The 14,203-nt window shown below is 43.1% G+C and overlaps 1 protein-coding gene across 1 annotated transcript in view; it reads left to right on the top strand.

Annotated features, from left to right (window-relative positions):
• The window catches only part of dacha (dachshund a), a 20,810-nt gene extending 7,612 nt beyond the window's left edge, over positions 1-13,198 (top strand). Inside the window, exons 4-12 of the mRNA XM_068709303.1 lie at positions 205-324; positions 425-579; positions 771-906; positions 1,016-1,054; positions 3,285-3,442; positions 8,726-8,873; positions 9,326-9,433; positions 9,512-9,565; positions 12,476-13,198. Of these exons, the coding sequence (XP_068565404.1) occupies positions 205-324; positions 425-579; positions 771-906; positions 1,016-1,054; positions 3,285-3,442; positions 8,726-8,873; positions 9,326-9,433; positions 9,512-9,565; positions 12,476-12,513 (956 nt within the window). The 3' untranslated portion in view covers positions 12,514-13,198. The remainder of the gene's footprint in view (positions 1-204; positions 325-424; positions 580-770; positions 907-1,015; positions 1,055-3,284; positions 3,443-8,725; positions 8,874-9,325; positions 9,434-9,511; positions 9,566-12,475) is intronic.
• Positions 13,199-14,203: the final 1,005 nt, after the last annotated feature.

Consider the following 14,203-nt stretch of genomic DNA (forward strand, 5'->3'; position numbering starts at 1 on the left):
GTGTGTCCTCGTCTCATGTCCTCGTCTCATCTCCTCGTCTCACGTCCTCCCCTCACGTCCTCGTCTCCTCGTCTCACGTGCTCGTCTCCTGTCCATGTCTCCTGACCTCATCTCATGTCCTCGTCTTATATTCTCGTCTCATGTCCTTGTCTCATGTCCTCGTTTCATCTCCTTGTCTCATGTCCTTGTCCCCCTCCCCCGTAGGAGGCAGTGAAGGATCCTGGGAGAAGGAGCAGCGTCTCCTCTCTCCTCCCTCCTCCTCCTCAGCTGTAGCTCCTCCTCCTGGTTCCTCTCTGCAGCATCACAGCGCCCTATTGGCCAACCGTGAGTCACGTCTCTCCTCTGATTGGACAACTCAACAGCTTTATCGTTGTTAGTCGAGCATCGTGGCATTCTTTCTGTTTCTCTGGCTCCGCCTCCTCAGGTCTGTCAGACTTTCCTTTTATGGTCATGCCACACCCCCTCCTACCCATGGGCCTGCCCCCTGCCAGCGTTGCCATGGCGATGAACCAGATGAGTCAGCTTAGCGGTTTGGCAAATATGGCCGTCGTGTCACATGTTCAACTAGAAGAGAGCAAGGTGACCGCAAGCTAACACCGCTAGTGCTAATGCTAAAAGCGCCATTGCTAATAATGAGATTGATAACAGGGCTAATGCTAACAGTGCTAATACCTTTTGCTATTGAGTCCTGCTGGTAAAGCTGCTATCGTAACTGCTAACCACACACATGCTAACGGTGCTAATGCTAATCCTCTCTCCTCCGTGTTCAGGAGTCTTCTCCAGGAAGCCCCTCCCCTTGCCCCTCCCCCAGTGACGATCTCCAAGAACCAACCAGCCGATCACCTTCCAGAGCCTCTTCATCCTCCTCTTCATCACCTCCTCCTCCAGCAGACTCTCCGGAGTTAGGTCAGTCCTGCAGATTAAAATCATTTTAATGATATTTTTAATATAATGCACCAACCGAGCTGCTGCCTTCAGGTGCATCAGTGACTTTGTGTTGTGATGAACTCCACAGACGAAGAGATCAACTTTAGAAAGGTGTTGAAAGAAACGGGTAAGTCATCTTATCTCTGATTGGAGGCTCGAGAAGTGATGTCACAGCGAGGAAACACAACATCATCCTTCATTTAGGTTTTTAATCAGACCGACACTCCACTTTACTAGAAACCTGTGATCTGAAAACATCAGTTTGATAAAAATCTGAACTTGTAATAAATATATTTAGTTAGATCATCTTTCAGCAATAAACACTTTTTAATTGTTCAATTGATTTACATCTGACCTGTATCTGATTCCATGTGGTTTCTTACACATACGAGTAAAGAAATATTATTTGTGTCACTTTTGGGACAAACAGGAGAGAAACAACAGACACATACAGTTGTGGTCAAAAGTTTACATACACTTGTAAAGAACATAATGTCATGGCTCTCTTGAGTTTCCCCGTTATTTCTACAACTCTGATTTTTCTCTGATAGAGTGATTGGAACAGATACTTCTTTGTCACAAAAAACATTCATGAAGTTTGGTTCTTTCATGACTTTATTATGGGTTAACAGAAAAAGTGATCAAATCTGCTGGGTCAAAAATATACATACAGCAGTGCTAATATTTGGTTACATGTCCCTTGGCCATTTTCACTTCAATTAGGCGCTTTTGGTAGCCATCCACAAGCTTCTGTCAAGCTTCTCGTTGAATCTTTGACCACTCCTCTTGACAGAATTGGTGCAGTCCAGTTAAATTTGATGGCTTTCTGACATGGACTTGTTTCTTCAGCATTGTCCACATGTTCTCAATGGGATTTAAGTCAGGACTTTGGGAAGGCCATTCTAAAACCCTAATTCTAGCCTGATTTAGCCATTCCATTACCACTTTTGATGTGCGTTTGGGGTCATTGTCCTGTTGGAACACCCAACTGCGCCCAAGACCCAACCTTCGGGCTGATGATTTTAGGTTATCTTGAAGAATTTGAAGGTAATCCTCCTTCTTCATTATCCCATTTACTCTCTGTAAAGCACCAGTTCCATTGGCAGCAAAACAGCCCCACAGCATAATACTACCACCACCGTGCTTGACGGTAGGCATGGTGTTCTTGGGGTTAAAGGCCTCACCTTTTCTCCTCCAAACATATTGCTGGGCATTGTGGCCAAACAGCTCGATTTTTGTTTCGTCTGACCACAGAACTTTCCTCCAGAAGGTCTTATCTTTGTCCACGTGATCAGCAGCAAACTTCAGTGGAGCCTTAAGGTGCCGCTTTTGGAGCAAGGGCTTCCTTCTTGCACGGCAGCCTCTCAGTCCATGGAGATGCAAAACACGCTTGACTGTGGACACTGACACCTGTGTTCCAGCAGCTTTTAATTCTTGGCAGATCTGCTTTTTGGTGGTTCTCGGTTGACTCTTCACCCTCCTGACCAATTTTCTCTCAGCAGCAGGTGATAGCTTGCGTTTTCTTCCTGATCGTGGCAGTGACAAAACAGTGCCATGCACTTTATACTTACAAACAATTGTTTGCACTGTTGCTCTTGGGACCTGCAGCTGCTTTGAAATGGCTCCAAGTGACTTTCCTGACTTGTTCAAGTCAATGATTCGCTTTTTCAGATCCATGCTGAGCTCCTTTGACTTTCCCATTGTAGCGTTTGTGGGCGTTTGTATCCAATGAGCCCTATTTAAATGGCCTCAGAGAAGTCACCGGCTGTAGTCACTCATAATCACTCACAAGAAGTTAAGAGGCCATGCTATGAAGCTCATTTCATTGACACAACTTTCTAAGTCACCAAAATTGCTAATTCATGTTGCTGTATGTATATTTTTGACCCAGCAGATTTTGTCACTTTTTCTGTTAACCCATAATAAAGTCATGAAAGAACCAAACTTCATGAATGTTTTTTGTGACAAAGAAGTATCTGTTCCAATCACTCTATCAGAGAAAAATCAGAGTTGTAGAAATAACTGGAAACTCAAGAGAGCCATGACATTATGTTCTTTACAAGTGTATGTAAACTTTTGACCACAACTGTAAATAATAGAAACGCGCAAATACTATGTGTTACATTCCCAGATGTCCTCACAGAGATAGACTTATAAAAGCACACACACACAAAGAACAAAGAATCAAAGAATCATGAATAATACAAACAGGACGCTTTTCTCCACCTTTTAGAAAACGTCTTTAAATATTCAAGAGGTTGTTTGTTTAGTGGCTGAAAAAAAAAACACATCAACAACCAGAAAACAGGTCTATTGTTTTTTACACATTTCTGTCTTAACTTTCTTTGTACCTGGAGCTGACAGCCTGATGCCCCTCCCCCTCCGCAAACCGACCTATGAGAAGCTGACGCTCCCCTCTCAGCCGCTGTCATTCAACCACGCAAACCCCGCCTTCGCTCCGCTCCTGTTGGCTGAGGGTTTGTCTTCAATGGAGACGCTGCTGACCAACATACAGGTAACACAGTTACTTGAAACAATGAAGAGATAATGATTAAAGACGATAACACAACACAACCTCACACAACTTCCTTTCTCCGTTCTCTACACTGGCTACCTGTAAGAGCTCGCATCCAGTTTAAGACTCTGGTGCTAGCCTACAGGGCAGTGAAAGGAACAGCTCCTTCCTATCTCCAGGCCATGGTCAAGACCCACACCCCCGCCTGACCACTTCTCTCTGCTGCCTCGGGGCGATCGGTCGCCCCGTCGCTCAGAGGTCCTGGCGGCCGATCGACCCGGTCACGGCTGTTTTCTGTCCTGGCCCCACAGTTGTGGAATGAACTTCCCACTGACGTCAGGACAGCGGAGTCGCTGCCCATCTTTCAGCGCAGGCTGAAAACCCACCGCTTCAGGAAGTGCTACCCTGAGCCTTCCACTTAGCGCTTATTGTTTTCATACTAGCTTGTTGCACTTATTGTTTTCATACTAGCTTGTTGCACTTATTGTATTCGTATTACTTATAGCACTAACTGTTTCTCTTGTTTCTGTACTTTGGCTCTGAGTTATGCTCTGCTTCAGGCTCTTAGATGCTTGTTTGGAAAAGGAAATGTACTTATGACTTCTGGTGACTAGTAGTTCTTTTGATTACCAATGTTGATGCACTTATTGTAAGTCGCTTTGGATAAAAGCGTCTGCTAAATGACTGTAATGATAACGTGCTGACAGTATCATGGAGACGTCAATGTAGAGACAATAATGTACTGACAGTATCACATGGACAACAATGTAGCGACAACACTGTAGAGACAGTATCATGTAGACGACAATGTAGAGACAATAACATACTGACAGTATCATGTAGACGACAATGTAGAGCCAATAACGTACTGACAGTATCACATAAACGACAATGTACAGACAATAAAGTACTGACAGTATCAGGGAGACGACAATGTAGAGACGATAACATACTGACAATATCACGTAGACGACAATGTAGAGACAATAACATACTGACAGTATCACGTAGACGACAATGTAGAGACAATAACGTACAGACAGTATTACGTAGACGACAATGTAGAGACAATAACGTACAGACAGTATCAGGAAGATGACAATGTGGAGACAATAACATGCTGACAGTATCATGTAGATGACAATGTAGAGACAATAACGTACAGACAGTATCAGGGAGACGACAATGTAGCGACAATAACATACTGACAGTATCAGGGAGACGACAATGTAGAGACAATAACGTACTGACAGTATCAGGGAGACGACAATGTAGCGACAATAACATACTGACAGTATCAGGGAGACGACAATGTAGAGACAATAACGTACTGACAGTATCAGGGAGACGACAATGTAGAGACAATAACATACTGACAATATCAGGGAGACGACAGTGTAGAGACGATAACATAATGACAATATCACGTAGGCGTCAATGTAGAGACAATAACGTACAGACAGTATCAGGGAGATGACAATGTGGAGACAATAACATGCTGACAGTATCACGTAGACGACAATGTAGAGACAATAAAGTACTGACAGTATCAGGGAGACGACAATGTAGAGACAATAACATACTGACAATATCAGGGAGACGACAGTGTAGAGACGATAACATATTGACAATATCACGTAGACGACAATGTAGAGACAATAACATACTGACAGTATCACGTAGACGACAATGTAGAGACAATAACGTACAGACAGTATTACGTAGACGACAATGTAGAGACAATAACGTACAGACAGTATCAGGAAGATGACACTGTGGAGACAATAACATGCTGACAGTATCATGTAGATGACAATGTAGAGACAATAACGTACAGACAGTATCAGGGAGACGACAATATAGCAACAATAACATACTGACAGTATCAGGGAGACGACAATGTAGAGACAATAACATACTGACAATATCAGGGAGACGACAGTGTAGAGACGATAACATAATGACAATATCACGTAGGCGTCAATGTAGAGACAATAACGTACAGACAGTATTACGTAGACGACAATGTAGAGACAATAACGTACAGACAGTATCAGGGAGATGACAATGTGGAGACAATAACATGCTGACAGTATCACGTAGACGACAATGTAGAGACAATAAAGTACTGACAGTATCAGGGAGACGACAATGTAGAGACAATAACATACTGACAATATCAGGGAGACGACAGTGTAGAGACGATAACATATTGACAATATCACGTAGACGACAATGTAGAGACAATAACATACTGACAGTATCACGTAGACGACAATGTAGAGACAATAACGTACAGACAGTATTACGTAGACGACAATGTAGAGACAATAACGTACAGACAGTATCAGGAAGATGACACTGTGGAGACAATAACATGCTGACAGTATCATGTAGATGACAATGTAGAGACAATAACGTACAGACAGTATCAGGGAGACGACAATATAGCAACAATAACATACTGACAGTATCAGGGAGATGACAATGTAGAGACAATAAAGTACTGACAGTATCAGGGAGACGACAATGTAGCGACAATAACATACTGACAGTATCAGGGAGACGACAATGTAGAGACAATAACGTACTGACAGTATCAGGGAGACGACAATGTAGAGACAATAACATACTGACAATATCAGGGAGACGACAGTGTAGAGACGATAACATACTGACAATATCACGTAGACGTCAATGTAGAGACAATAAAGTACTGACAGTATCAGGGAGACGACAATGTAGAGACAATAACGTACAGACAGTATCAGGGAGATGACAATGTAGAGACAATAACATACTGACAATATCACGTAGACAACAATGTAGAGACAATAATGTACAGACAGTATTACGTAGACGACAATGTAGAGACAATAACGTACAGACAGTATCAGGGAGATGACAATGTGGAGACAATAACATGCTGACAGTATCACGTAGACGACAATGTAGAGACAATAACGTACAGACAGTATCAGGGAGACGACAATGTAGAGACAATAACACACTGACAGTATCAGGGAGACGACAATGTAGAGACAATAACGTACTGACAGTATCAGGGAGACGACAATGTAGAGACAATAAAGTACTGACAGTATCAGGGAGATGACAATGTAGAGACAATAACATACTGACAATATCAGGGAGACGACAGTGTAGAGACGATAACATACTGACAATATCACGTAGACGACAATGTAGAGACAATAACATACTGACATTATCACGTAGACGACAATGTAGAGACAATAACGTACAGACAGTATTACGTAGACGACAATGTAGAGACAATAATGTACAGACAGTATCAGGAAGATGACAATGTGGAGACAATAACATGCTGACAGTATCATGTAGATGACAATGTAGAGACAATAACGTACAGACAGTATCAGGGAGACGACAATGTAGCGACAATAACATACTGACAGTATCAGGGAGACGACAATGTAGAGACAATAACGTACTGACAGTATCAGGGAGACGACAATGTAGCGACAATAACATACTGACAGTATCAGGGAGACGACAATGTAGAGACAATAACGTACTGACAGTATCAGGGAGACGACAATGTAGAGACAATAACATACTGACAATATCAGGGAGACGACAGTGTAGAGACGATAACATACTGACAATATCACGTAGACGTCAATGTAGAGACAATAACGTACAGACAGTATTACGTAGACGACAATGTAGAGACAATAACGTAAAGACAGTATCAGGGAGATGACAATGTGGAGACAATAACATGCTGACAGTATCAGGGAGATGACAATGTAGAGACAATAAAGTACTGACAGTATCAGGGAGACGACAATGTAGAGACAATAACGTACAGACAGTATCAGGGAGATGACAATGTAGAGACAATAACATACTGACAGTATCACGTAGACGACAATGTAGAGACAATAATGTACAGACAGTATCAGGGAGACGACAATGTAGAGACAGTAACACACTGACAGTATCAGGGAGACGACAATGTAGAGACAATAACGTACTGACAGTATCAGGGAGACGACAATGTAGAGACAATAAAGTACTGACAGTATCAGGGAGACGACAATGTAGAGACAATAACATACTGACAATATCAGGGAGACGACAGTGTAGAGACGATAACATACTGACAATATCACGTAGACGACAATGTAGAGACAATAACATACTGACAGTATCACGTAGACGACAATGTAGAGACAATAACGTACAGACAGTATTACGTAGACGACAATGTAGAGACAATAATGTACAGACAGTATCAGGAAGATGACAATGTGGAGACAATAACATGCTGACAGTATCATGTAGATGACAATGTAGAGACAATAACGTACAGACAGTATCAGGGAGACAACAATGTAGTGACAATAACATACTGACAGTATCAGGGAGACGACAATGTAGAGACAATAACGTACTGACAGTATCAGGGAGACGACAATGTAGCGACAATAACATACTGACAGTATCAGGGAGACGACAATGTAGAGACAATAACGTACTGACAGTATCAGGGAGACGACAATGTAGAGACAATAACATACTGACAGTATCAGGGAGACGACAGTGTAGAGACGATAACATACTGACAATATCACGTAGACGTCAATGTAGAGACAATAACATGCTGACAGTATCACGTAGACGACAATGTAGAGACAATAACGTACAGACAGTATCAGGGAGACGACAATGTAGAGACAAGAACGTACTGACAGTATCAGGGAGACGACAATGTAGAGACAATAAAGTACTGACAGTATCAGGGAGACGACAATGTAGAGACAATAACATACTGACAATATCAGGGAGACGACAGTGTAGAGACGATAACATACTGACAATATCACGTAGACGACAATGTAGAGACAATAATGTACAGACAGTATTACGTAGACGACAATGTAGAGACAATAACGTACAGACAGTATCAGGGAGACGACAATGTAGAGACAATAACACACTGACAGTATCAGAGAGACGACAATGTAGAGACAATAACGTACTGACAGTATCAGGGAGACGACAATGTAGAGACAATAACACACTGACAGTATCAGAGAGACGACAATGTAGAGACAATAACGTACTGACAGTATCAGGGAGACGACAATGTAGAGACAATAATGCACAGACAGCATCATGGAGACGACAATGTAGAGACGATAACATACGGACTGCATCATTGAGACGACAATGTAGAGACAATAACATACGGACAGCATCATTGAGATGACAATGTAGACGTCTTTGTGTCCTCAGGGTCTCATAAAGATGGCGGTGGAACGCGTTCGTTCTCAGGACAAACACAACCAGCTGGAGAGGAAAGCTTTAAAAGTGGAACTGGAGAGAGAGAGAGACGCGCGACAAATACTCCAGAGACAGCTGACCTCCGAGCTACAGACAAGAGGTGAGACAGGTCACTAGAGCAGAGGTGAGACAAGTCACTAGAGCAGAGGTGAGACAGGACACTGGACCAGAGGTGAGACAGGTCACTACTACATTATTATAGTCCATTGACTCATTGTTATGGTCTGTTGTCTTATTATTATGGACTGTTGTCTTATAAAATGATGCTCTGTTGTGTTATTATTTTGGCCTGTTGTCTTATTATTATGGTCTGTTGTCTTATTATTATGGTCTGTTGACTTATTATGGTCTGTTGTCTTATTATTATGGTCTGTTGACTTATTATTTTTGGCCTGTTGTCTTATTATTATGGTCTGTTGACTTATTATTATGGTCTGTTGTCTTATTATTATGGTCTGTTGATTCATTATTATGGTCTGTTGTCTTGTTATTATGGTCTGTTGTCTTATCACTATGGTCTGTTGTCTTATCATTATGGTCTGTCGTTGTCAGTGTCGATCCAGAGGAGGCTGAAGAAGGAGAAGAAGGCGAAGAGGAAGCTGCAGGAGGCGCTAGACATTGAGTCGAGGAGGAGAGAGCAGGTGGAGAGAGCGCTCACAGGTGAATGCTAAGCTACATTAGCACAGTGCTAAGCTACATCAGCATAGTGCTAACAACGTGTTTCTGTTTGAGATGCAGTGATTCCTGAGAGAGAACTGGAGAACAAACAGCAGGAAAACTCTTCAGCTCAAGGTAAAAATCAGAATCAGAAGCAGAACCATTTATTGCCAAGAAAGTTTTCACCTGCAAGGAATTTGTCATGGCCGAAGGTGGATAACATTAAACAATAAACAAACAATAACATCAAACAATCAACAACAATCAAGACAGTGCAACAAATAGAAATAGAAACATATCACAATTTACAATAGAATATAACAAATACAATACAACAAACGGATAACAGGACTGTAAACAAGTGAAATGTTAAAAGTGTCGAGTGTGTCTAAATAAAGAAAACTGTCCTGGGGTTGGCAGAGTCAGTGGAGGTCCCGGGCTTTGTTGATGAGCCTGACTGACGACGGGAAGAAACTGTTTGTGTGTCGTGAGGTCTTGGTCCTGATGGAGGTCTTGGTCCTGATGGACTTCAGCCTCCTGCCAGATGGTAGGGACACCAGTTCATGTCCAGGGTGAGAGGGGTCGGCTACAATCCTTCTTGCTCTCTTCAGGGTCCTTGAGGCGAACAAGTCCTGGAGGGACGGCAGATTGCAGCCGATCACCCTCACAGAGCGGATGATGCGCTGCAGTCTGCCCTTGTCCTTGGCAGTGGCTGCAGTGTACCAGACCGTGATGAAGGAGCAGAGGATGGACTCAACGATGGCTGTGAAGAAGTGCACCATCATTGGCTTTGGCAGGTTGAACTTCTTCAGCTGCCTCAGGAAGTACATCCTCTGCTGAGCCTTCTTGGTGTTGGAGCTGATTTTAAGCTCCCACTTCAGGTCCTGGGTTATGATGGAGCCCAGGAAGAGGAAGGACTCCACAGCGTTGACGGGGGGAGTCACACACAGTGATAGAGGGAGTCACACAGGGTGATTGGAGCAGGTATGGCTACATTCTTCCTGAAATCCACAACCATCTCCACTGTCCTTAGAGCGTGGTGAGACTGGTGCAGTCTGAACGGTGGTTCAGACTGCACCAGGTCACCAGATGGTCAGTCTCCCACCTGTAGGCAGACTCATCCCCACCAGAGATGAGTCCAATGAGGGTGGTGTCATCCTTGAACTTCAGGAGCTTGACGGACTGGTGACTGGAGGTGCAGCTGTTGTTGTACAGGGAGAAGATCAGAGGGGAAAGAACGTAGCTTTGGGGGGAACCGGTGCTGATGGTCCGGGAGGCTGAGATGTGCTTTCCCAGCTTCATGTGCTGCTTCCTGTCAGACAGGAAATCTGTGATCCACTTGCAGGTCTAGTCGGGCCCGTGTAGCTGGGAGAGTTTGTCATGCAGCAGAGATGGGATGATGGTGTTGAAAGCAGAGCTGAAGTCCACAAACAGGATCCTGGTGTAGGTTCCTGGGGAGTCCAGATGCTGGAGGATGAAGTGAAGAGCCATGTTGACTGCATCATCTACAGACCTGTTGGCTCTGCAGGTGAACTGCAGGGGGTCCAGGAGTGGGTCGGTGAGGGTTTTTAGGTGGGACAGGACAAGGCGCTCAAAAGACTTCATGACCACAGAGGTCTACAGGTGACGGGCCTGTAGTCATTGAGTCCTGTGATCCTTGATTTTTTGGGGACGGGGATGATGTTGGAGGACTTGAAGCAGGCTGGTACGTGGCATACCTCCAGGGAGGTGTTGAAGATGTCTGTAAACTCCAGAGACAGCTGCTCAGCACAATGCTTCAGGGTGAAGGGGGAAACAGAGTCTACATCTCATATAAAGAAATAACAAGGAACTCAAACGGGAAGTCAAACAGGAAATCAAACAGGAAGTCAGACAGAAAGTCAAACAGGAAGTCAGACAGAAAGTCAGACGGGTAGTCAGACAGGAAGTCAGACCGGAAGTCAGACGGGAAGTCAAACAGGAAGTCAGACAGAAAGTCAGACGGGAAGACAAACGGGAAGTCAAACAGGATGTCAGACGGGAAGTCAGACAGGATGTCAAACAGGAAGTCAGACAAGAAGTCAGATGGGAAGTCAGACGGGAAGTCAGACGGGAAGTCAATCGGGAAGTCAAATGGGAAGTCAAACAGGATGTCAGATGGGAAGTCAGACAGGAAGTCAGACAGAAAGTCAGACAGGAAGTCCAACAGGAAGTCAAACAGGATGACAAAAAGGATGTCAAACAGGAATTCAGACAGGAAGTCAAACAGAAAGTCAGACAAGAAGTCAGACAGGAAGTCACACAGGAAGTCAGACAGAACATCAAACAGGATGTCAAACAGGATGTCAAACAGGAAGTCAGACAAGAAGTCAGACAGGAAGTCAAACAGGAAGTCAGACAGTATTCAGAGACAAACTAACTTGTTGGTTTGAGTTCAAATATTAAGGATTTGATGCTGATAATAAAAATATAGGAACAGAATATAACAGAATTATACCGTTACAACAAATGTAAAGATAATAAACAGCCGCAGCGGAAAGAAAATAAATTAGTGGATAATTCGATCATCATGTAAAGTCCATGAGTCACATGTTATTTAGATTTTTAAGAAACAATCCAATGAATCTGAAGCTGAAACGTCTGAAGAGTTTCTGTCACTTTAAATAATGTCTGTGTTTGTGTTTGTCCACTGTGAAATAGAATCAAGGAAAACAATCACAAACTACACAGCAGAACACACACACACATACACACACACACACACACACACACACACACACGCACACACGGACACACACACTCAGACACACACTAACACACACACACACTCAGACACACACACACTCACAGACACAAACACATAATAAGATTCATTCATCAAAGTGTTGATGTTTTGTCGAGATTCAGATTCATTTTCACTTGAAAGACTTTTATTCTGAAAAGTTCTCATTAGAAACAAACATGTGGATTTTGTTTAAGGAGGTCTGAATAATCAGAGTCTCTGTTGTTACCTGAAGATGTAAATAATGTAAATAAAACTTAAATGAACTTCCTGTTTTACTGCAGAAAACCAAGCGTTCATCAAACCTTCACCTGTCTTCTGAGACCTGAGACCACATGATGAGGAAGAGGAGGAGGAGCTGATGAAGAAGAGGAGCCGATGAAGAGGAGGAAGAGGAGGAACCGATGAAGAGGAGGAGACCTCCTGAAAAAGAAAACCAGACAAAAGACGCCTAAAAAACAAAAGAGGAACTAAAAACTCAAAATCCCATCAGCCACTTCTCCTTTAACTATCATTATTATTATCCCGTTAGCCCCGCCCCCCTGCTGACCTGGACAGTTCTCACCTGTAGAGGCGGAGCCACACCTGAACTTGTATTTAATGTTTCTTTACTGCTGTAAAACTTGTGTTTAGTAGGTACAAGTGATACAAGTCGTAGTACTGGTACTACCTGCAGTAGTACTTAATGTAGTAGAAGTACTGTTACTGTTCATTTATCGGGATTCTCTTTGTATTAAGAAACAGAACTTAACGAGTTCTGACCCTTAACGAGCTTAACGAGTAAATAATGTTGCTTCTGTCTGAAGACCTCAGCAGTGACATCACAGGTGGGCGTGGTCAGACGGGCAGCATCATGCTTAACGAGCTTCTGTCCTTAACGAGGCAGCAGCTGGTTAATTTATGGTTTTATAATATAACAGTGTTTTATTGTTGTTGTTGTTTGTTTTTAAATGTAAATACTGAACGTGTTCATTAAACATTTTAGAATTAAAGGTGAAACCTTTAGAGTCCCGATGAGGTCACAGTCTGAAGTCATGTGACTCTTTCAATAATTAAAACTTTATCGGTATCACGTTTGTTTACTTTTGTTGTTGATCATTAAAATATTTAAAACATTAATTTACTATACTGACACGTCTCCTCCTCTTCATCATCATCTTCAAACTTTTGACTTTTTAAAAATGTTCTTTGTACTTCATAGAGTCAGTTCTGCTCTCTGATTGGTCCAAACCGTGTGTGTGTGTGTGTGTGTGTGTGTGTGTGTGTGTGAGTGAGATAGATGGAGTTGTGAATTGTGTCGTGACATTAACCCGCTGTGTTTTAGCCTAGTTTTCACTCCATCACACACACACACTTACCTAGGCAGTGAAAGGAACAGCTCCTTCCTATCTCCAGGCCACGGTCAAGCCTTACACCCCTGCCCGACCACTTCGCTCTGCTGCCTCGGGGCGATTGGTGGCCCCATCGCTCAGAGGTCCTGGCGGCCGATCGACTCGGTCACGTCTGTTTTCTGTCCTGGCCCCACAGTGGTGGAATGAACTTCCCACTGACGTCAGGACAGCAGAGTCGCTGCCCATCTTTCATCAGGCTGAAGACCCACCTCTTCAGGAAGTGCTACCCTGAGCCTTCCACTCAGCGCTTATTGTTTTCATACTAGCTTGTTGCACTTATTGTATTCGTATTACTTATAGCACTAACTGTTTCTCTTGTTTCTGTACTTTGGCTCTGAGTTATGCTCTGCTTCAGGCTCTTAGATGCTTGTTTGGAAAAGGAAATGTACTTATGACTTCTGGTGACTAGTAGTTCTTTTGATTACCAATGTTGATGCACTTATTGTAAGTCGCTTTGGATAAAAGCGTCTGATAAATGACTGTAATGTAATGTAATGTAATGTACCTACGTGTGAGTGTGTGTGTGTGAGATCTGATTGGTCGGCTCTTCCCGTCACTGTGATGAATGTGACCAACGGAGCAATCAGAGAGAGTTCATCAGAGAACAAAAGGAATTCAGAC

This window comes from Cebidichthys violaceus, unplaced genomic scaffold (assembly GCF_023349555.1).
Source record: "Cebidichthys violaceus isolate CVI_PGR_0920_01 unplaced genomic scaffold, fCebVio1.0.p SCAF_142, whole genome shotgun sequence".
Taxonomy (NCBI): domain Eukaryota; kingdom Metazoa; phylum Chordata; class Actinopteri; order Perciformes; family Stichaeidae; genus Cebidichthys; species Cebidichthys violaceus.